At 48.2% G+C, this 23938-nt stretch overlaps 1 protein-coding gene and 1 long non-coding RNA gene across 2 annotated transcripts in view; one reads left to right on the forward strand and one right to left on the reverse strand.

Moving 5' to 3' along the window:
* Positions 1–7464: 7464 nt before the first annotated feature.
* Positions 7465–10045, forward strand: MCHR1 (melanin concentrating hormone receptor 1). The gene is made up of 2 exons (XM_049627576.1): positions 7465–7576; positions 8901–10045. Exons 1-2 carry the CDS (start codon positions 7495–7497, stop codon positions 9878–9880), a joined length of 1062 nt encoding a protein of 353 aa, XP_049483533.1. The 5' UTR covers positions 7465–7494; the 3' UTR covers positions 9881–10045.
* A 383-nt stretch (positions 10046–10428) lies between these two features.
* LOC125920370 (uncharacterized) overlaps positions 10429–23938 on the reverse strand; it is a 41216-nt gene continuing 27706 nt past the window's right edge. The window contains exon 3 of the long non-coding RNA XR_007457033.1: positions 10429–11553. This is a non-coding gene — a long non-coding RNA (uncharacterized LOC125920370). The remainder of the gene's footprint in view (positions 11554–23938) is intronic.

A 23938-nucleotide genomic window follows, 5' to 3' on the forward strand; every position in this document is an offset into this window, starting at 1 on the left:
CCGGCTGTGGCCCAACTTCACACGGCATTTCTCTTGGGTATAGACCCAGGAGTGGAACTGCTGGGTCATGTGGTAACTCTAGGTTTAACATTTTTAACAAATGCTAAACTGTTTTCCAAAGTGGCTGTGCCATTGTACATTCCCACCAACAATGTATGAGGATTTCAATTTCTCCACATCCTCGCCAAGAATTATTATCTATTATTTCTGTTATAACTATCCTAGTTGGTGTGAAATTGTATCTTATTGTATTTTTTTTTCTGATTAGATCTATTTATTTATTTTTATTTTAATTTTTTGATTTTATTTTTTAAAATTTACATCCAAGTTAGTTAGCATCTAGTGCAACAATGATTTCAGGAGTAGATTCCTTAGTGCCCCTTCCCCATTTAGCCCATCCCCCCTCCCACGACCCCTCCTGTAACCCTCAGTTTGTTCTCCATATTTATGAGTCTCTTCTGTTTTGTCCCCCTCCATGTTTTTATATTATTTTTGTTTCCCTTCCCTTATGTTCATCTGTTTTGTCTCTTAGAGTCCTCATAGGAGTGAAGTCATATGATTTTTGTCTTTCTCTGACTAATTTCCCTCAGCAGAATACCCTCCAGTTCCATCCACATAGTTGCAAATGACAAGATTTTATTCTTTTTGGTTGGCAAGTAATACTCCATTGTGTGTGTGTGTGTGTGTGTGTGTGTGTGTGTGTATATATATATATATATCACATCTTCTTTATCCATTCATCCATCGATGGGCATTTGGGCTCTTTCCATACTTTGGCTATTGTTGATAGTGCTGCTATAAACATGGGGGTGCATGTGTCCCTTCGAAACAGCACACCTGTATCCTGTGAACAAATACCTAGTAGTGCAATTGCTGGGTTGTAGGGTAGTTCTATTGTTAGTTTTTTGAGGAACCTCCATACTGTTTTCCAGAGTGGCTGCACCAGTTTGCATTCCCACCAACAGTGCGAAAGAGATCCTCTTTCTCTGCATCCTTGCCAACATCTGTTGTTGCCTGAGTTGTTAATGTTAGCCATTCTGACAGGTGTGAGGTGGTACCTCATTGTGGTTTTGATTTGTATTTCCCTGATGATGAGTGATATGGAGCATTTTTTCATGTATCGGTTGGCCATCTGGATGTCTTCTTTGGAGAAGTGTCTATTCATGTCTTTTGTCCATTTCTTCACTGGATTATTTGTTTTTTGGGTGTTGAGTTTAATAAGTTCTTTATAGATTTTGGATACTAACCCTTTATCTGATATGTCATTTGCAAATATCTTCTCCCATTCTGTCGGTTGCCTTTTAGTTTTGCTGATTGTTTTCTTTGCTGTGTAGAAGCTTTTTATCTTGATGAGGTCCCAATAGTTCATTTTTGCTTTTGTTTCCCTTGCCTCTGGAGATGTGCTGAGTAAGAAGTTGTTGTGGCTGAGGTCAAAAAGGTTTTTTCCTGCTTTCTCCTCTAGGATTTTGATGGCTTCCTGTCTTACATTTAGGTCTTTCATCCATTTTGGGTTTCTTTTTGTGTATGGTGTAAGAGAGTGGTCCAGGTTCATTCTTCTGCATGTCGCTGTCCAGTTTTCCCAGCACCACTTGCTGAAGAGACTGTCATTGTGGTTTTTTTAAATTTTTTAAATGTTTATTTATTTTTGAGAGAAAGAGACAGGCAGACTGCAAGTGGAGGAGGGACAGAGAGAGAGAGGAAGAGACAGAATCCTAAACAGGCTCCAGGCTCTGAGCTGTCAGCACAGAGCCCAATGCGGGGCTCAAACTCATGAACTGCAAGATCATGACCTGAGCCAAAGTCAGATGGCTAACTGACTGAGCCACCCAGGCGCCCCTTGAGTTAATTTTTGTATATGGTGTGAGGTAGGGGTCCAACTTCATTTTTTGTGTGCATGGATATCCAGTTGTCCCGGTGTCATTTGTTGAAAAACTATCTATCCTTTTCCTCACTGAATTGTTTGGCACCCGTGTCAAAATATCACACGGCCCCTTTTTAAGGAAAGTAGGCCTTGAACAGTTCTTTGTACATGCACTTTGGGCAACTCTTATGACTTTTGGCAGGTGAAACCAGCTTTTGCCCCTGGGCACAGGCATCTCAGATCAGTGCCTATGTTCTGAGGTCACTTGATGTCTTAATACTTGATAGAGGCAAAAAAAAAAAAAAAAAAAATCCGATTTTCTCTTGGATAGCACAAGGTCTGAGTACCTACAAGAAGGCAGGTGACCTACTCTGATCTGTTCTTCCAAAGATGTTACATTGCTGCCCCACATCTCCATGTGGCCTGATGTCTGGAATCTCTGGGGCCCAAAGTAGTGGTGTGTTTTTAGTTTTTCCATGTTTTATTAAGAAAAGATATTTGGGGCACCTGGTGGCTCAGTCAGTTAAGTGTCCAACTTCAGCTCAGGTCATGATCTCACGGTTTGTGGGTTCGAGCCCCGCGTTGGACTCTGTGCTGACAGCTTGGAGCCTGGAGCCTGGATCCTGCTTCAGATTCTGTGTCTCCCTTAATCCCTTCTCCTACCCCACTCACAATCTATCTCACTCTCAAAAAAATAAACTTAAAAAAAAAGATATTTAATTGAACATGCAACAGAGCTGCAATGTCTAAGTAAATGATTTATAGTAGGCTTTTGGAATCCCATAGAAAGCTCTTGAACTGATTTACTGCATGCAATACCTTTTTCTTTTAACTGTTTAACATATTTTTAAATTGTGATAAAATACACCCAACATAAAATTTACTTTGTTTTTAAGTGTACAGCTCGGTGGCATTAAATACATTTACATCTTTGTGCAACCGTCACCACCATCCATCTACAGAAGTTTTTCATTATCCCAAACTGAAACTCTGTCCCCATTAAACAGCAACTCCCCATTCTCCATTCTCCCAGCCCCTGGCAAATTCCATTCTACTTTCTGTCTCTAAGAATTTGACTAGTCTAGGTACCTCACATAAGTGGGATCATACAATATTTGTCCTTTTGTGTCTAGTTATTTTACTTAGTAGAATGTCTTCAAGGTTCATCCATGATGTCAGAATTTCATTTTAAGGATTTCTTTTAATGTTTGTTTGTTTGTTTGTTTGTTTATTTATTTATTTATTTTATTATTATTATTTTTTTTTTTTGAGAGAGAGAGAGAGAGTGAGAGAACTAGAGCATAGGAGGGGCAGAGAGAGAGGATCTGAAGCGGGCTCTGCACTGACATCAGAGAGTCTGATGCGAGGCTGAACTCACAAACTGTGAGATCATGACTTGAGCCGAAGTGGGACACTTAGGCTGAGCCCCCTCTGGTTCCCCCCATGTAAGTACTCTTACCTCAGCTGCTTTCTCGTGCTTGCTTGGGATTTCCATGAATCCTTCTGATGAATCGCTATCCCTGAAGGTGATCTTTTTTGTCTTTCTCACCATCAGAAAGAAGCTGACTGTGGCCTCTGGGTTAACTCACAGCTGAGAGATGCCCACTGCCTGGTCATGGGCCTTGTGGCCACTGCTGCCAGGTTGGCCACGAAGCACTGGGGCTGAATGGAGCCTTGGAGAAGGGAGCATGGCCAATAGGGCTTGTGTTCTTCTCCCCTGTGCCCATGTCTCTCGGGGCTTCCCCATATAGTCCTCTATTAGCCATTTATTCATCCAACAAACTAGAGGCAAACTAGACTGTCTCTTCCTGCATCCTCTTTGCAAGAAGAAGAACTTGGCCAAACATCTCTCACCTCAACACTCCTCCCCTTTATTGCCAGTAGGAATGAGCCACACGTCTCAGTCTTGGGTTCCTAGAAAACAGAGCCAGAGACAAAGTCTCTGGGTGTTTGACAGCTTGGGTGTTTGACTGGAAAGTGTGGCTCTAGGAATCAGAAGTGAGGACTGAGCAGCAAAGGAGGGAAGCTGGGAGCACTATGGAAGGAAGTCGAGTTGGCCATCAGTACAGGTGACTGGTTGCTCTACCCCATGGGAGTGCTGGTTAAATGGTTCACCCCATCCACTGGTTAAATGTTCACCCTAAGGGGTGTTAACTCTCCCTGTACTTCTGAGTTGCTCATGCATGGGGCACTTTCATGGATTCCCATATTCTAAGTTGTGACAGCAACACAGAGCAGAGGGTAAAGGACACACGGCGCAAGGCTAAGACACAGCGCCAACAGGTCATACCTGCACCTGCACCTGTACCTGAAGTTGGTCAGGGACTGTGCAGAGTGGGTCACTGCAGCAATGGATGGAATATAACCTGTGTGGCCAAGAGGATTTGAAGGGGTGCACGTGGGCAACCAGTAGACATGCTCATTCCTAAAATGGCCGCTGGTGAGGGTCATGAGGTTGCCATTGACTGGTTTAAATCAATCATTTGTGATGAATGGATGCTGAGGGTTCCACCCGAATGCCTCCTCAAAGAAGTCATCCTTAACTCTCCTCTCTAAAGGACCCCAGTCATTCCCTTGGTGACGCTACCACAGTGAGTAATCAGCCCGTGTGGCTGCCACTGTGAGCTGACTAACTCAGTGTTCACACACACCCCCACCCCCCAGCGTGCAAAAGCTAGAAAGATCAAACCTGCCCTTGCTGCTCAGTCACGGTTTAAATTCAAGCAGAGTCATTTTGCTAGTGCCGATGGTGGAAGTGGTGGCATCATTTGCCCTTTTTATGAACACCTAAATCCCTTCGTGATGAAGTCACCTGGACTTGGCTGGATCTCAGCAGGGAAAGGGGTATCTTGTTTACTTGCCAACTTGCTCGTTATTAGCTACATGTCCCCACTTAAGCTGAAGCTCCTTGATAGCAGGCACTTGTATTCTTTACTGTGTGGATGGTGCCTGGTGCACAGCAGAAGCTCAAGAATGATTTGTTGGGGGCACCTGGGTAGCTCAGTCGGTTAAGGGTCTGACTTTGGCCTAGGTCATAATCTCACCGTTCCTGAGTTCAAGCCCCGTGTCGGGCTCTGTGCTGACAGCTCAGAACCTGGAGCCTGCTTCGGACTCTGTCTCTGTCTCTGTCTCTGTCTCTGTCTCTGTCTCTCTCTCTCTGCGCCCCTCCCCCACTCGCTCTTTGCCTCTCTCAAAAATAAATAAACATTAAAAAAATTTTTTTAAAAACCCAATGATTTGCTGGACAGATGGATGGACAGATGGAGGCGGGAAGACGATGGCAAGTGGAAGAAGAGGTCATAATGCTCATTTTCCCACCCTGAAAGCTTTGGAATGCCCCAGGGTCAAGTCCACACAACTCTATCCACCCGCATGCACTCCCTAGGTGAGCTCATCCAGGGTCGTCAGTTTAATTTTGTATCTCCAGGCACCACTTCTGCCTCGAGTTTCTGACTCACATCTGACTACCACCCAACATTTCCACTCAGGTGTTAATAGGCATCTAGAATATAACAGATCCAAAATGGAACTCTTAATTTCTCCTCCAAATCTTCTCCTCCCACAGACTTCCTTATCTCAGTAAATGACAACTGCATTCATTAGTTGTTTGGGCTCCAAACTTGGGAGTGACCCCGATGCCTCTTCCTCTCACACACTTCCAGCTCTCCAGCAAATGGTCTGGTCTCTATACAGTGTATACAAGCCCACCATTTCTCCCCACCTCCGCCTTCCTGATCTGGGACGCCATCCTCTTTCAATTGGATTGTCACAGCAGCCTTTTACATGGGACGTTTCTGGTAACCCATGTCACATTTCCCCCGGCCACTTCTGACTTCCGCTCTGGCTGCAGCGGACAGTTGTAGGTGAGTTTAGCTGATCCTATGCTTATCGTGTCTTGCCTCGAGTGCACACCTCGCACCTGTTTGCTTTTTGCCCTGGATTTCATACTGTTGGAGTCCTCTTAGTTCCAGCACAAGATTCACTTGCCTCTTACCTCGGGTGTGAGCACCCTCCTGCCTCAGGACCTTTGCACTGGCTCTTCTTGCAGATATTCCCAACCATGCCTCTTCATTTCCTTCAGGACTCTTCTGAAAACACTTCCAGAGAGGCCTTCCTATGTAAAATAGCAACCTCCACTTCCCCTAGTGTTGCCTGGCCCCCTCGTTTTCATAGCACTAATCCCTAACCTTGTAAATTGTCTTTTTTATTTTTTGTATACTTTCCATTCCCCCCAACCTTCCCTCCTCAACTTGAATGTAATCCCCATGAGGACAAGGATTCAGGGACTTTATTGTTGTTGTTGTTGTTGTTGTTGTTGTTGTTGTTGTTGTTTCATTACAAAACCTAGAACAGTGCTTGGCAAGTAGTAAGTGCTCAATAAATATTTGTTGGATGAAATGAATAAATAAGACTGAAGACACACACAGGTAGGGATCAGGCTGTTGTTACCTTGAAGCCCCTGCTTCCGAGTCTGGTGGTAGGTGTGTTGGCAACTCTTGGCCGTGAGGGGCACTGGAGGCTGGCAGCAGGACACCTCTGCCCAGAATTCCTTCAATGCTTTGCCCTCTAAGGTTCCTAGTTGACAATTTCAGGGATGGGGGTGCTACGCTCTGAAATTTGTCTCAAGAATCAAATCTCGGGGCCCCTGAGTGGCTCAGTCGGTTAACCACCTGACTCTTGATCTCAGCTCAGGTCATGATCTCACAGTTCATGAGATGGAGTCCTTCGTCCGGCTCTGAGCTGACAGCGTGGAGCCTGCTTGGGATTCTCTCTTTCCCTCTCTCTCTCTGCCCTTCCCCACCTCTCTCTCTCAAAATAAATACATAAACTTAAAAAAAAAAGAAAGTAAAAGAAAAATCTCTGTACGTTTGGTCCTCAATTCTGTGCAGAGGGTAGTGTCCCCTTCTTGTCCCTAAAGACCCTGGCCATCAGCAGCATCAAAGAGTGACCCCAGTCACCTCTGAGTGCTGGTCAACAGCTCAGCGGCCAACGAATCTGCTTGTGGCGGATGCTGGAGGTCCAGCCGGTGAGATGGTTAGGGTACCGGAGAGCAGCTGAGGGTGGCCTGGGGGACAGGCATGCTGTGGTCTGAGCCTTCCATCTCCCAGCTCTGTGAAGTCACCCCTAGCCCCTGCCACATGGCCCAGCCACCCATATCTGGGGTTAGGGACTAGGCCAGGCTCATTCACTTTTCCGGAGGGAGGCAGCCCGTTTGTCTTTACAGGCACCTGGATCCCCCCAGGAGGCAAGCTCCTGGGGGCACAGGAGCACAGCCCCCAGTGCACGTGGGAAGGAAGCCCCCTCCCCGATGGCTTTGCCTGAGCTCGCCCCCGCGCCCCCACCAGCTCCCCCAGGCTCCGGGGGCTCCGCAGGCAGTCGGATGCGGGAGCTGCTGCTCGGGACTGAAGAGGTTAACGTGCATCTGCCTCCGAATGTTAATGTGTCTAGGTGATGTCAGTGGGAGCCGGGGAAGGAGGGAGTGGGGAGAGAAGCGGGGCTAGGAGGCGGCAGAAGCTGCCAGACCGCCAGCAAGACCCCCTTCCGGACTGCAGGGCTCGTGCTCTGGGACGGGCGGGCGGCGCTGCCGCAGCCTGCGTGGGTGGACGGGCGAGCAGGCGACGGGCAGCGGCAGGATGGACCTAGAAGCCTCGCTGCTGCCCACCGGCCCTAATGCCAGCAACACCTCGGACGGCCCCGATAACCTCACCTTGGCGGGTGAGTAGTGTTGGAGGGGAGTCCTCCCTCCTCTGCGCTGGGGGTGGGGAGTGGGAAGGTTTCACCTCTGCGCTCAGGAACTGCTCAGGAAACTTTATTACAGTTCTAGAGGATCAGACCTGCAGTCTGCTTTGCCCGGAGGGGAAGGGGAGAAGGGGGCGGGGCAGGCAGCGGCAGAAGGGGGCCGGGGAGGAGGAGAATGAGAAGAGCGAAAAGGCACATTGGGAAGTGGCAGGGGATGGGGGCCAGCCCTGAGGGAGACAGGAGGAGATTCACCCGTGAGTTCCAAATGCTTTGCAGATAAAAATTCCAGGCTGGAAAAGCAAGCAAGAGAAGATAGAGGACAGTGTGTGAGGAGACAGCCGGGTAGGCTCACTCATTTGCTGGTCCCCCTGTCTTTTTACTGAAACTGTGGTAGTGGGATCTGAAACATCCTTACTGACCCCTGGGAAAGGCCATGGGAAGGGATAACTCACAGAGCCACGAGAGGATTAACTTTGCTGGTGAATGAAGCTTCCTGACATTTCCAGAGCTGAGATGCCCTGAAATTCTAGCTCTGAGGAAGGAAAAAAGAGGAAAGGCTTGGTGGAGAAAAATCTCAAGCGGCTTAGGCTGCAACACACAGCTTTGGTCTCTGCTCACTTGGGAAGCCCAGGCTCAGAAGATACAGACCAAGGAAGTCCCTGATAGGCACCCAAGAGAAGAGAGGGCTGCGGGCCTGATGTGCAAAAACCTCTCTCCACAGGAGAGTGGCCCACAGATATGCCTAGGAATCAGCGCACAGCTTCCAACCAGTGATTTCTAAAATGAGATGATCAGGGCTGCAAATAGGAAAACACATGCATGCGCCCATGCATACTCTTGCTCACCCGCATGCGCGCGCGCGCACACACACACACACACACACACACTTTCATGTCCTTCTGGCTATTTTGATGAGGTTTCCTGGTAAAGCCTAGGGGCCCACAGAATAATTCTCTGCAGACAGCTGTGGTTCTTGAATCTGTGCCTTCTGAGACAATGCAGGAAGCAAAGGACCGGGTCCTTCAACTAACAGGTGGTGCGGGAGAATCTGGTAGGATTAGCCAGGGAACCGGTGGAGGAGGGCAAGGGGACAGGATTAGCAACGGTGTGGAGAGGGAGAATGTGGGGAGGGAGAACAGTAGGAAAGGATTCCAGATGAATGGCGAGCCCTGAGGGAACCGGAAAGAAGATAAAGAGGTAAGCAAGCACATGATTGCTGGAGGCTAAGCACCCAGTAGGACATTAGCCCTTAGAGAGGAGTCCATGATAAATGGTCACAGCTCGCTCCTTTTGTCCCCAGGGTCACCTCCTCGCAGAGGGAGTGTCTCCTACATCAACATCATCATGCCTTCAGTGTTTGGCACCATCTGCCTCCTGGGCATCATCGGGAACTCCACAGTCATCTTCGCGGTGGTGAAGAAGTCCAAGCTGCACTGGTGCAGCAACGTGCCCGACATCTTCATCATCAACCTCTCGGTGGTGGACCTCCTCTTTCTCCTGGGCATGCCCTTCATGATCCACCAGCTCATGGGCAATGGAGTCTGGCACTTTGGAGAGACCATGTGCACACTCATCACGGCCATGGACGCCAACAGTCAGTTCACCAGCACCTACATCCTGACCGCCATGGCCATTGACCGCTACCTGGCCACCGTCCACCCTATCTCCTCCACCAAGTTCCGGAAGCCTTCTGTGGCCACCCTGGTGATCTGCCTCCTGTGGGCCCTCTCCTTCATCAGCATCACCCCCGTGTGGCTCTACGCTAGGCTTATCCCCTTCCCAGGGGGCGCGGTGGGCTGTGGCATCCGCCTGCCCAACCCAGACACTGACCTGTACTGGTTCACCCTGTACCAGTTCTTCCTGGCCTTCGCCCTGCCCTTTGTGGTCATCACAGCTGCGTATGTGAGGATCCTGCAGCGCATGATGTCCTCCGTAGCTCCCGCCTCTCAGCGCAGCATCCGGCTGCGGACAAAGAGGGTGACTCGTACAGCCATCGCCATCTGCCTGGTCTTCTTTGTGTGCTGGGCCCCCTACTATGTGCTGCAGCTGACCCAGTTGTACATCAGCCGCCCGACACTCACCTTTGTGTACCTGTACAACGCAGCCATCAGCTTGGGCTATGCCAACAGCTGCCTCAATCCCTTTGTGTACATCGTGCTCTGTGAGACATTCCGCAAACGCTTGGTCCTGTCGGTGAAGCCTGCTGCCCAGGGGCGGCTTCGAGCCGTCAGCAATGTCCAGACAGCTGATGAGGAGAGGACAGAAAGCAAGGGCACCTGACGCTTCCCCTACAACCCTGGGCACCTCCAAGTCGGGACAGCACGGCGGACCATGATGGGGAGAGACGCTGAGAAGAACCCAAGACCCCTCTGGGAGAATGCGGGGAGGCTGGGTGGTGAGGGGTTGTTGCAACTAAAAACATTCCACGGGGTCCACAAATTGCCGGGGAGGCTGGCAGCCAGATTTTGGGGGCTTCAAGCATCAGACATCCCCTTAGGAGAGGAGGAAGAGACCTTTGGGTTGAACAGAAACTGAACAAGAAGAAAATTTTCATTCAAATGTTCAGTTGAGCCCTGTATCTCTTGGCTCCCCAGTGTCTTTTTCTCAATTGCTGATTTATTTAAAACCTGGGAAGGCCAGGGTGTGAGCAGCGGGGCCCTGGGGAGGTTGGAAAGTGATGTGGCCTCAACGCTCCTTCCCATCTCTCCCTGGTGTGATGGAGGGCAGCCCTTCTCCCAAGCTGGCGGGTGATGAAACGAAGCATGCCATCTCTCTGCGTTCCAGCATCCTGTGTCGATTTGCCTGTATCTCTAGGGGATGCATGTTTATTTTGGGGCGGGGTAGGGTGGGGTGGGGTGGGGCTCTGAGCCCACAGGAGTAGGAGAGCCACTTATTGAGAATGACAAGGCTACCTTAGGTGGGTATGGGCAGAAGTCTTTAAAATTAAGAAAAATGGGGAAGAGCAAGGGGGCTTTTGCAGCTGTGGGGACATTGTTGTCATGAGGCACATTTGTTAATCACCTGATCTGGAGTGAGTGTCCATCAGAGTCCTGCATGTGCAAGGGTCATTCTGATGCCTGGTGTGTTGGCATAATCTTTTTGCTCCAGCCCTTCCTCTCCAAAATAAAAAACGAATAAAGGAAAATCTCAACCCACATCTCTTTGGATGTTCCTGTATAATTGCTTGGGTTTGGGGGTGGGGGTGGGTGGCAGCAAAGGAAAAGAGGGGTCACTTGGCTGCGGCATCTAGACCTTGGTCAGGCTGCATTTTAGAAACCAGGAAGCAGGGGATCTAAACCCACAGGGAGGGATCCTCTAAACCCACAGGGAGGATTCAGCCACACAAACGGAATTGCTGTGAATTCATTAGATTGCTGCTCAGCTTGGGCTCAGGACTCATCTTCCTGTCTTCTGCTCAGTTGTCATCAGTCCTAGCCCCCGGGGCCCCAAGTCCCACCCGCCACCTCCCCCGCTGAGTCACCAGTCTCAAGGCTGGCTTCTGGGGCAGCCCGAGCCTGCCTCCTGCTGCTGCCAAGATGTGGTGTTGAGCAGGAAGATTACAGACGGGCCGCTGGGCGGCAGCCAAGCCTGCTGCTTCTCAGCTTCTTCTCCGGGAGGAGCTGGGAGCCAGGAGTCCGGGGCAAACTGCTTGGCAGATGTGGATGAGATGGGGGCAACACATTGCGAGCTCCCAGCTTGTCCAGATGCATCTTTAAAGCGGGTGCCGCGGCACAGCCTCTTCTTGCTGGGTGTTTTTCACTGCACGGTTGCAGCAGGTATAGGCTGCCTAGCAAACTTCGGGTCCCGGGCAGCTCTTTTTGTCATCGTCATTAGCCGCAGTGTCTTGGGGCTTGCGTTCCACTCCACCTCGGTACCAGGGGGAGCTGAGAAGCTGACAGTTGTCCTTACTCGCTGACAGTGGGGGCTCTAGCTGCCACAGGTAAACTCCCAAGCTATTTCAGATTCACATCCAACAAAAGAAAAAAGATTCTTAGGGGAGCCTTGAGGCAGCTCCCACCCACCAGTTCCAGAAAAGGAGGTTTTCCTGCATCTGGTTGCCTGTGAAAGGCTTCCTGGGGGTCTACCCCTCCCGCCCCCTCCAAAAAGGAATCTGGGAGGAGAAATAGGTGAGGTGGCCTCTCCCAGGAAATGCAAGTGACCCAGTCTACAGCTCACTGAGGTAGGCGGGCTGAGGAAGGCCCAGCAAGCCCTGGAGAGGGGACACCCCTTCCTTCAGCTCTCAACCCCTACTGAAAACTGATATTGAAGCAAAGTAGGTTGAAACAGAAAGTGAGTGGGTGGAAATGTAAACAGAAGGGAAGGGAGAGGATGGGGGAGAGTTGGAGAAGAGTTGGAGGAACACGGGCACACAGAGAGGAGGGGGGCAGGGAGATTATAATGGGGGAACCCTCGCCAACACATCCTTCCCCAGCCCAAACCTGCAGGTGACACCGGGTAAGAACAAGCGTGTGCAGGAAGAGGGGGTGTGGCACTGGCAGGACGCTCTTCGTGACATGGTTAGTGGGAATGGTGGGCTGAGAGTAGGGCTTGAGGCTGGTCTGAGGAATGAGTGGGATTTTCCTTTCCTCCTCATTCAAGCTGGGGCTATGAACAGCCCAAACTTCAGGGAACTGGGGGGGCCACAGTGAGGTACAGAGAGAGTACCGGAAGTGGGTGAAGAAGACAAAACTGATCTCTTTGCTCTTTTTCCCCTTTCCACACCTAACAAATACCATCTCTCTCATTGGGCCCCGTCACACCATCTCCCCAAACCGGGTGAGTGCCCTCTACGCTGCCCCCTCCTCTACTCCCCAGAAGATATTTTCTCTCCAACTGTGAGGATTAAGTCCCTAAAGTCCCCTGTGGTGGAAGGATTCTGCAGCAGGGGGACTTAGGATCTCACAGATGATGCAAGCCAAAATTGCAAGTGACTAAGTGACTGCAGGGAAACCCTTCTGCATATTCATACTCACTAAAGAAATACCGACAAGAACACCAAGTAAAGGGACTAGGAATGATATTTTTATTTCCTGTATTATCAGTTTTATTTTATTTTTAATTTTTTTAATAAAATTTTTTAAAGTTTATTTACTTATTTTGAGAGAGACAGAGACAGTGAAAGTGGGGGAGGGGCAGAGAGGAGAGGGGAGGGGAGGAGAGAATCCCAAGCAGGCTCCATGCTGCCGGCGCAGAGCCTGACGTGGGGCTAGAACCCACAAAACTGTGAGGTCGTGACCTGAACCGAAACCGAGAGTTGGACGATCAATTGACTGAGCCACCCCGGCATCCCCTTTTTAAAAATGTTTTTTTAATTAATTAATTAATTAGAGAGAGAGTGAGCAAGCAGGAGAGGGGCAGAGAGAGAGGGAGGGAGAGAATCCCAAGCAAGCTCTGCACTGTCAGCACAGAGCCCAAAGCGGGGCTCAAACTCCCTGTGAGATCGTGACCTGAGCGGAAACCAAGAACTAAACACTTAACCAACTGAGCCACCAGGCGCCCCATTTATTTATTTTAACGTTTATTTATCTATTTTGAGAGAGAGAGAGAGAGCGCATGCAAGTGATTAGGGCAGAGGCAGAGAGAGATGGAGGGGGAGGATCCCAAGGAGTCTCCTTTCCGACAGTGCAGAAGCCCAATGTGGGGCTTGATCCCAACACCTGGAGATCATGACCTGAGCTGAAATCAAGAGTCGGATGCTTAACCGACTTAGTCACCCAGGTGCCCCTCATCTTGACTGCTTTTGAATGTACAGTTCAGTTGTTATGTATATTTTACCACAATAAGAAACAAAATAGGGGCGCCTGCATGGCTCAGTTGTTAAGTGTCCAACTCTTGATTTCAGCTCAGGTCATGATGTCACAGTCATGAGATCGAGCCGCGCGTTTAGCTCTGCACCGGGCATGGAGCCTGCTTAAGATTCTCTCTCCACCTCCCTCTGCCCCTATCCCCTGCTCATTCTCTCTCTCTCTCTCTCTCTCTCTCTCTCTCTCTCTCAAAAAAAAAAAAAAAAAGTCAAGATGGTACGTTTTAATTATGTGTATTTTACCACAAAAAATATATAATACATACATATTTTCTGTACATATTAACCACATTCAAGTGTAAAATTCAGTGACATTAAATAATTCACATTATTGTGCAACTACCACCACTACTCATCTCCAAAATTTTTTGGTCTTCCCATACTGAAACTCTATACCCATCAAACACCAACTCCCCATTCTCCTTCCCCACAGCTCCTGGCAACCACCATTCTATTTTCTGTCCATGATTTTGACTACTCTATGTACTTCATATAAGTAGAATTATACAATGTTTGTCCTTTTGTGTCTGGCTTATTTCAATTACTATAATGCCTTGAAGGTTCATCCAGTTTATAGCATGTATCAAAATAGTTCCTTTTCAAAGTTGAATAACATTTCATTGTATGTATTTACCACCTTTCATTTATCCATTCATCTGTCAATGGGCATTTAGCCTGTTTGTACCTTTTGGCTATTGTGAATAATGCTGCTATGAACATGGGTGTACAAACATCTGTTTGAGATCCTGCTTTCAATTTTTTTGTGTGTTTATAGCCAAAAGTGAAATTGCTGAATCATATGGCAATTCTATGTTTAACTTTTTGAGGAACTGCCATACTTTTTCCACAGTGGCTGTGCCATTTTACTTTCCTTCTGGCAATGCTCAAGGGTTCCAATTTCTCTACATCCTTGCCAACAATAGTTCTTTCTTTCTTTCTTTCTTTCTTTCTTTCTTTCTTTCTCCCTCTTCTCTCTCTTAACTAATAGCTATCCTAATGAGTATAAAGTGGTCTTACTGTGGTTTTGAATTGCACCTCCCTATTGATAAATGATGTTGAACATCTTTTCATGTGCTTATTGACTATTTGTATATCTTTTTTGGAGAAATGTCTGTTCAAGCCCTTTGCCCATTTTTAAAATTGGGTTCTTTTTTATCGTTAGCAATAATATTATACTCAACCTCAATAAGGCAGGTTCTTAATGCCTTATTACTAAGAAAAAAAAACATTATTTTAGCTAGGCTATTTCTCCTTGCTATTCAATGAGTTTACTTGTCTCTGCCCACCCGCCTCCCTCCTCCCCGGCCTTGAACATTCGGATGGAAAACCACAAAGCCTCCAAAACCTCCTCCTCCCTCCTGACTTATGACGTGCAAGAGTCAAACTGATCCAGTAGCTTCAGGTGAAGAGGTCAGAGAAAGCAAGGCAGCATCCCATCTTGGAAGAGGTTTGGCGAGGCCAGGCTAAACGTAATTTTACAATTAGCGATGACTTACTAATTATACCTAAATTTTGAGATTGTGGAAATGGGGGTGGTGGTCATGGCGATGGGGAAGGGGAGGGAATTCCTCTTTGAGGCGGGATTCCTGTTGAACAGCGATGGGCAACCTACTGTGAGTACCCCAGCCTCATGTCTAACCCTCAAAGGATAACCAAGGGAAGAACCTTCTAGAAGGTCAGGGGTAGAATAAAGAAGCCATTCACTTAATTATCTGCTAAGCTATCTCCTCCATTAGTGATGGGTAGTGGTGGTCTCAGGTGACACAGAAAGGCGACATCCTTTGTTAAAAGAAAAATAAAAAGAGTAGCTTCTGTTTCTTTTTAAGGTCATTCTTCTGCCAAGTGCTATGCTAAATACTATATTTACTTAATAACTCATTTAATCCCCCCACAAGCCTTTTGTGGGAGGGAGAACTTTATGCCCATTTTAGAGACGGGTCAGTTGTGACTTAGGCTAAATGACTTGCCCAAGGTCACAGAGTTAGTGGCAGTGCCAAGATTCAAATTCAAATATGCTTGATTCTGAAGTCCACATACTGTATTATCTCTTCTCAAATCATATGCTTTTCCTCAAATTGGCCCGAGTCTCATCTCCACCCACCCTGGGTCTCACATCTCTCTGCCTTGTACACCCCTGAGCTGAAGAACCCCTTCTCCTCTCCCAGGTGCAATTCTTGCTTGCCCTCTGAGATGAATTGCATCCCCCAAAAGGAGACACGCTGAAGTGTTACCTCCCAATACCTCAGAATGTGACCTTATTTGGAAATAGGGTCTTACGGATTTACCCAAATCCAGATGAGGGTCCTAATCCAATCAGCGTGGGTCCTAATCCAATATGATTGGTGTCCTTATGAAAAAAGGGAATTTGGACATGAACAGACACACACTCAGGGAAGATCATGTGAAGACATGGGGAGAATGCCATGGAAGATGGCAGATTAGAGTGATCCATCTAGAAGCCAAGGAATGGCTGAGGCAACTAGCAGCTGGGAGACAGTCCTGTGACAGACCCTTCTCTAGCATCTTCAGAGAGACCACCTCTCTGGTCCTGCCCACCTCCTGACTTCACATTTCACAAATTCTGTTGTTTTAAGCCACCCACTTTGTGGTACTTTGTTATGTATAGCAGCATCAGGAAACTAATGTACCCCCCACGTCTCATCTCTGATGTGTTCTCATCTGGAAGGACAAGGGCCTCCCCTCCTGAGGTTTAATTGCTTTCCCTTCTGGATTCCCAGAGCTCTGCATAAGCACCCCACTCCCCCTCAGTTACCACCTTGCTGAAGGGCTCTTTATGCATTTGCCTCCTCCAGTGAGTGAGCTGCCCAGGCCGGGATTATTCACTTTTGCTTCTCAGCCTCTCTCACAGGACCCCCAGCACAAAAGCTCAAGCACATACATCATCCACATGAAACATCATGGAATCATGCGGTTGGGAGGCCGGCACTGGTCTTCTAGTCCAGCCCATCATAAACAGACTTGTCCAGGAGGCTCCAGAGAAGGCCCAAAGGCTGTAGACTGACTCACAAATTGGCCAAAGCAAACCAGGTTTTCATCCCCCTGCCATTTCTACTTCTATGGCCCCCTTTCAGGCTCTGTCTCTTCAGAAATACTGCGCCTCCCTTTCTCCCCACAAGGGCCGTGCAGGTAAATCCCACGACTTGCTAGCACTTAGTAGGCGGTGGCCTTGACAAGTGACTTCCTCCCTTGGGCCCATTTCCTTATCTGTAAAATGGGGAGAACAACACCTGGGCGGTGGGCTGTTGGGGTGATTAAAGGAAATGTCACATATGCACCCTGAGGGATTCCCAGGTTCACCTTCACCTGAACTTAACATCTCTGTCCTGGGGTGGGGGGGGGTTGCAGGCAGGCCGGTGCCTCCTCAAACATTTCTGCCAGTGGTTGTGTATCACCAGCCACCGCTGGCTCAGACCCTCCCCTGCCTGGCTCTCTGCAGGTGGCTTCACCCTGAGGCAGCCAGGGCTAGCCCAAGCCTGGGACAGCGGGACTCAGAGACTGTCAAAGCAGGGAAGGAGGGGAGGGCCCAGAATCCAAGGACTGAGGTGGCCAGCAGGTCTCAGGATTCCTGCAGTCTGTCTGTGACACCAGGTCACAGGGAGTCACTTCTGCCCCCTCTTCACGGGCTGGGACTGTTGCCCTGTTACTGAGCCATGGACACTGGACCTGGACCCTTTCCCCGTCTCCTTCTTCCTCCTTGCTTTAAGGCCTCCAATCTCTTCTTCCCTAGCCTGCTCAAAGAAAACCCACAATCCAAGGTAAAATGCAAAATTGTTCCTGCCAAAGAAGATATACCCTTTTACTCTATTATGCAAAACAATGTATTTAAGTCTCTGTATCTCAACCTATCTCATTGCTGACAGGGGAAGAAGAGACACTTGATCTTTGCAAACCCCGCCTCCTAACCGCACAAAGTGCTTCTCACAGTAAACTGTCAGTAACTTTTCTTTTTTTTCCTTTTTTAAATATTTATTTTATTTTGGGAACTCGCAAAAAGGGGAGGAGCAGAGAGGGGGGTGCAGAGGATCCAAAGTGGGCTCTGCACTGACAGGCTGACAGCAGTGAGCCCAACGTGGGGCTCAAACTCAAGAACTGTGAGACCAGGACCTGAGCCGAAGTCGGATGCTCAACCAACTGAGCCGCCCAGGTGCCCCAGTAATTTTTCGAAGGAGAGTTTTCCGTCCATGATCCTTAGAGCAGAAGTCTATGTTTGGCTGCCTAAGATGCTGCATCTGACCTATAGATGTGAATTTTTGGGTTTTGCTTTGTTAAGATAAAAGAGTTTGCGAGTTAGTTGCCAACTTTTAAATTCCTAGATTTACTTAAAAATCTGAATGACCTAGCTTCTCTTAAAATATCGGAAGGTCTGGCGATGGGGCCTGCCTTCTCCCAGGCCAACAATCTGCTGGATTCGAGAGAGACCATCCCCTTTCACAGGCATGCACGCTACAGTTTGCCACAGTCCCCACTCTTCCTTATTGTTTCCTTGACTCTGCTAGTTTCATTTATCTAAGTCACTTGCCTGTACCCTCTAGACATTTGATTTCATAGCCTAGCCCTGGGCCCAGCTCATATAGGGTACTGTGAACCATACCAATGAATTTATTTTTATTTTGATTTATTTTGTTTGTTTGTTTATAGCTCCATGCCCAAGGTGGGGTTTGAACTCGCAACCCCAAGATGAAGAGTCGCCTGCTCCACCAACTGAGTCAGCCAGGTGCCCAGTGATTCTGGATTTTATACCAAATCTAAGAGAAACCATCAAAAGGCTTTAAGCATGTGAATGATATGCTTAAGTTTGTATCTGAAAGTCATCATCCTGCGTTCTGTGTAGAGAGTGGATTAGGAGCGGGTAGAGAATAAAAGCAAAGGGCCAGTCTACAGTAGTAACTCTGGCAAGGAGTGGCCTGCATTGGGTGGTGGCCATGGAGACGGAGAGAGGTGGACACATGCGAGACACATTTGTGAAGAAGAAGCCATGGGGCCTGGGATGAGCTGGATGTGGAGGGTGGAGAATGAGTTGATGGAATGTGTAACTGGGGGGGATAGGGCTTCCGTTTATGGAAACGGGGGACCCGAAAGGGGTGCAAATTTATGGGAGGACATCCTAAGTCCCGTATGGGGTTTGTTCATATGTGAGACGCTCAAGTATCCCATTGATTTCAGAAGAGCCAGGCTGGGAATACAAAGTCGAGGGCCACTGGCCCACAGATGGATGAGATGGCCTAAGGGGAGAGTAAGTGCAGAGTCAGATAAGAAGAGGCTTAGGCCTCGGGGCGCCTGAGTAGCTCAGTCAGTTGAGCGTCAGACTTTCGCTCAGGTCATGATCTCACAGTTCTTGGTTTCCAACCCCACATCAGGCTCTGTGCTGACAGCTCGGAGCCTGGAGCCTGCTTCAGATTCTGTGTCTCCCTCTCTCTCTGCCCCTCCCCTGCTCACGCTCTCTCAAAAATAAATAAACATTAAAAAAAAAAAAAAAAGAAGAAGAGGCTTGGCCTGAGTCCTGGGAAATTCCCATGCAGAGGCTGAACTGAGGAGGAACAGACAGGCCAGTGAACACATCTGTAAAGGAAGAGTCACAGGGGTAGTAGGAACACCGAGGAAGTGTGGCATCATCGAAGCACGAACGGAGTAGTTTAAGGAGGAGGAGTCAGCTGGAGCAAAGCTGCCTAGGAGGTCAGGTCAATGAGGCATGAAAGGGTCCATTGGATTTAAGATCATGGTGGTCACTGAAGACCACAGCTCACTGGGGCTGGGGAGTGATGGCTTCCTTTCAGAAGAAGCAAATGCTCCCTAGTTTGTCACAGCCCCACCACTCCTTCCCATCTAACACTTGGTCCAGAGTCACATTTATTTTGTCCGGTTCCTGGAAGCATTTATACATCTCACCCTTGCCCTGCAGCAGCAAGTCCTATTTTGCAGCATAATTTTAAAACAGTGATTTTTCTTTCTCCTAACATAAAAAGCACTTAACATTAGGCCTAGCACTTCATAAATGTTAGCGGTTAATTATCTCACTTTTTCCTGTCCTGTTCTCCATAAACCTCCACGGGATGCTCCGGACTCTTTTCTTCTCTGGTTGATTGCAAATAACTTAAAGGCTCTGCCCCAGGGGCGCCTGGGTGGCTCAGCTGGTTAAGCATCTGACTTCAGCTCAGGTCAAGATCTCATGGTCTGTGAGTTCAAGTCCTGTGTTGGGCTCTGTGCTGACAGCTCGGAGGCTGAAGCCTGCTTCAGATTCTGTGTCTCCCTCTCTCTCTGCCCCTCCCCAACTTGCACTCTGTCTCTCACTCTCTCTCTCTCTCTTTCAAAAATAAACATTAAAAAACAAAACAAAAAACCCTCTGCTCCTGCCCTATGGGGTTTCCTCCATCTGATTTGACCTTTCATCCCCTGTGCCTACTTGAATCCTACCCACCCTTCTGTTCCAACTCAGTTTCCTGCTTCTCTGTACAGCCTTCCCAGCCCTCACTAGTCTCCAGTGAGTGAATCATTCTCTGGACTCATAAAACTTCCTAGCTATGCCACTTACGTGATTAATCTTGCTCTGACATGTGACTTGGATGGTTATCTACTTGAATTATTGCCTTGTCTCTCCAACTTAATTGTAAACTGTGGTCAGGGAGGTATATTTCTATACATCCCAGCAATTTTTACACATCGTCTTGCACACAGTAGGTCCCAACATAATGGCTGATTGATAACTTAATCACACCTTCCTAGAAGTGGACACCTATTGTTTTGTCTGACAGATCCATCTTCCTTTTCTGGAAAATGTCTACTGTCCCTCTGCCTCCCCCCTCCCCCCTCATGGTGACAAAAGAAGCATTATGTCTTTACTGGGGAACACCTGCCACCTCAACCCTCTTCCCTGCCCATTCACTCCTCTCTGAGGCCCTGACAGGAACATACAAAGATGTCTCACCAAGTTCCTGGCAGAAAGCAGCAGTCACGGCCAACACTTATTGAATGTGTGTCAGGGACGGTTTCACATGCTGTACAAACGTTTTGTTCAGGCTCATTAAACCCATACAAGATCCCTACGAGGTAGATAATACCATTCTCCCCATTTTACAGATGAGGAGACTGAGGCAGACCTCCCATCTTTCCCATGTCTCCTGTGTGGAAGCTAGACTTCTCACACTCTGAGCTCTCTATTTCTTCCCTCGCCACTGAAACTCCACTTTATTCTCCTCCCGCCTCCTCCACAGCACAGTCCAGGTGTTTCCTATCATCACGCCTTTTGTTGTACCAATCTCTTTGCCTGGGAACACTATTCCCCCCTTTTTTGCCCAAGTAACTCCTGACAAAGGTCAGGTGGTGCCTCTTTCAGGAAGCCCTCCTTGAATAGCCTCCTCCCTCCTAGATGGGAGAACGGCTGTCATCTCTCCACCGTGCCCTGGGTGACCCTCCAGGATTATACTCACTACGTTGCAATTCCCTAGTCTGTTGACTTATCTGTGCCTCCATAGACTCTGGGCTCCACGACAACATGGAGACCAGGGTCCAGCACTGGGCCTGATACAAAGTCAGCAGAGTGAAAGCAGAAACAGCGGTTCTCCCCAAATCCATGGTGTCGCGGTTAACGCTCCTGTGCCAGCCTCACAGAACTGTGGAGGAGCGAGAGCCCCAGAGAGCTTCAGTTCAACGAGTTGAACGCCTACCGCGTGCAGTCACGGTGGCAGAGTAAGACGGGCACTAACAAGTTCTGGCGAGGATGTGGAGAAATCAGAACCCTCAAACACTACTCGCGGGGATGTAACAGGTGCAGCCACTGTGGAAAGCAGTGTGGCGGTTCTTCAAAAGGTTAATTAAGCACAGGGCCGCCTGGGTGGCTCAGTCGGTTCAGCTTCCGTCTTCAGCTCAGGTTATGATCTCACCGTTGGTCGGTTCGAGCCCCGCGTCGGGCTCTGGGCTGACGGCTCTGAGCCTGGAGCCTGCTTCGGATTCTGTGTCTCCCTTTCTCTCTGCCCCTCCCCTGCTCGCACTCTGTCTCTCTCTCCCTCTCTCCAAAATAAATAAACATTAAAAAAAGGTGGGGGTGGCACCAGGGCGGCTCAGTCGGTTGAGCGTCTGACCTCAGCCCAGGTCATGATCTCGTGGTTCACGAGTTTGAGCCCCGTGTCGGGCTCTGTGCTGACAGCTCAGAGCCCGGAACCTGCTGCACATTCTGTGTCTCCCTCTCTCTCTGCCCCTCCTCTGTTCACGTTCTGTCTCTCTCTTTCTCAAAATAAATAAAAACATTAGACAATTTTTTTAAAAAAAAGGTTAAACACAGAGTTAGCGCATGACCCATCAATTCTGCTGCTGGATGTACACTCAAAAGAAATAAAAACATACATCCACACAAAAACCTGTACACAAATGTTCATAGCAACATTCTTCGTAATAGCCAAAAGGTAAAAGCAACCCAAATGTCAATTAACTGATTACTGGATGAACAAAATGTGGCAAATCCATGCAGTGGAATAATATTAGGCCACAGAAAGAATGAAAAAGAAACCACACATGTTACATCGTGGATCAACTTGGAAACACTCCGCTACACAAAAGAGTCCAGTCACGAAAGACCACATGTTGTATGATTCCATTCATATGAAATGTCTGAGAATTGGCAAATCCATAGAGACGGAAAATAGATAGTGGTTGCCATCTTTGGGGAGAGGATGATAGAAATGTTCTAGAATTAGACAGCAGTGGCAATTGCACAACCTTGTGAATCTACTAAAAACCACTGAATTGTACACTGTAAAAGGGTAACTCTTATGGTATGTGAATTATATCTCAATTTTAAGAAAAGTGTCAGAGTATGCAAAGCTGAGGGAGGTGGAGACTAGGGGAGGTGATGAGGAGAACAGGACAGTAATAATAATAATGGCTGATAGTTATCAAGTGCTGGGTATGGGATACACACGAGGCTAAATATTTACCATAAATAAATTATCCTACTAAATCCTCACAGCAACTCTGTGAGGTAGGTTCTATCATTACTCCCATTTTATAGATGAGGAAATTAAAGCCCTGGAGAGGTTCAGCGGCTGATCCAAGCCATAACCATAAAGCTGCACCACATTGGAATACTGCCTCATGCACGTGACCATCCACAAGACAGAATTAAGTCCCCGAATAAAAGTAGAAGGTGATGGAGGAGGCTGAAGAAGTCTTCACATCTCACTGGGGGTTTGGGGCATTTGAAAAAGATTTTGGAGAGCAGATAGGACTGTGATAAGCAAAGATGGAGAAGAACAAGTTTCAGAAAGGTGGAAAAAACTTGAACAAATATGTAGAGTTGAGAAAGCTTGAGTGTATTTATCTTTTAAACTTTTTAAAAAAGTTTATTTGTTTATTTATTTTTTTATTTTTATTTTTTTAAAGTTTATTTATTTTTTTGGGACAGAGAAAGACAGAGCATGAACGGGGGAGAGGCAGAGAGAGAGGGAGACACAGAACCGGAAGCAGGCTCCAGGCTCTGAGCCATCAGCCCAAAGCCTGACGCCGGGCTCGAACTCACGCTCCGCGAGATCGTGACCTGAGCTGAAGCTGGACGCTTAACCGACTGAGCCACCTAGGCGCCCCTGTTTATTTATTAATGTTTATTTACTTCTGAGAGAGAGGGAGAGCACAAGCAGGGGAGGGACAGAATGGGGGGTGGGAGGGCAGAGGATCAAAAGCAAGTTCCATGCTGTCAGCACAGAGCCTGATGTGAGGCTTGAACTTGTGAACCTCGAGATCATGAACTGAACTGAAGTCAGGTGCTTAACTGACTGAGCCACCCAGGCGCCCCATAAAGTTTATTTATTTATTTTTGAGAGACAGAGAGAAAGAGAGAGAGAGCAAGAGAAAGAGAGAATGAACAAGGGGGAGAGAGAAAAGGAGAGAGAGGATCCCCATGCAGGCTCCACACTGTCAGCGTGGAGCCCAAAGTGGGGATCGAGCTCACCTGATGAGGGGCTCAAACTCATGAACCATGAAATCATGACCTGAGCTGAAGCAGGATGCTTAACTGACTGAGCCACCCAGGCACCCCAGTTTGAATGTATTTAAAGGACTCTGCCTAACATTATCGGTGCCCCCCCCCCCAATAGTCATGCCCTCTTCTTCCTCACCAACAGAATCTCCATGTGACGGATCACGATTAGTCCAAGACCATTGGACAAAACAGTCTCCTGCTTTCCCAGCCTCCCTTGCAGCTAAGGGTGCACATGTGATCCAGTTTTGGCCAAGAGGACCTAAGCAGATGTCTGATGGGAAGTTTTCCTTCCTGATTGAAGGAAACAGATGAGCTTCAGACCATTGGGCCCTTCCTCCTTTCTCCCTGCCTTGAATGCAGATACTTTGTCTGGAGCTGCAGCCACTCTCCTGGCATCATGAGGTGACAAGTATGAGAATGCTAATCAATGCACTGAGGTTGGTGGGGCAGAAAGACAGAAAGAGCATGGGTCCCTGAAGCTATCACTGACTTGCTGAACCAACATCATCCTCCAGACTTCTTGTTGTGCAAGAAAATAACTTCTATT

This window comes from Panthera uncia, chromosome B4 (assembly GCF_023721935.1).
Source record: "Panthera uncia isolate 11264 chromosome B4, Puncia_PCG_1.0, whole genome shotgun sequence".
Taxonomy (NCBI): domain Eukaryota; kingdom Metazoa; phylum Chordata; class Mammalia; order Carnivora; family Felidae; genus Panthera; species Panthera uncia.

Excerpts from the sequence above, each read along its gene's own strand:
- MCHR1 (XM_049627576.1), top strand. The coding sequence starts at position 7,495 with ATGGACCTAGAAGCCTCGCTGCTGCCCACCGGCCCTAATGCCAGCAAC. Across the intron at positions 7,577-8,900 it reads CGATAACCTCACCTTGGCGG|GGTCACCTCCTCGCAGAGGG; the intron begins GTGAGTAGTGTT and ends TTTTGTCCCCAG.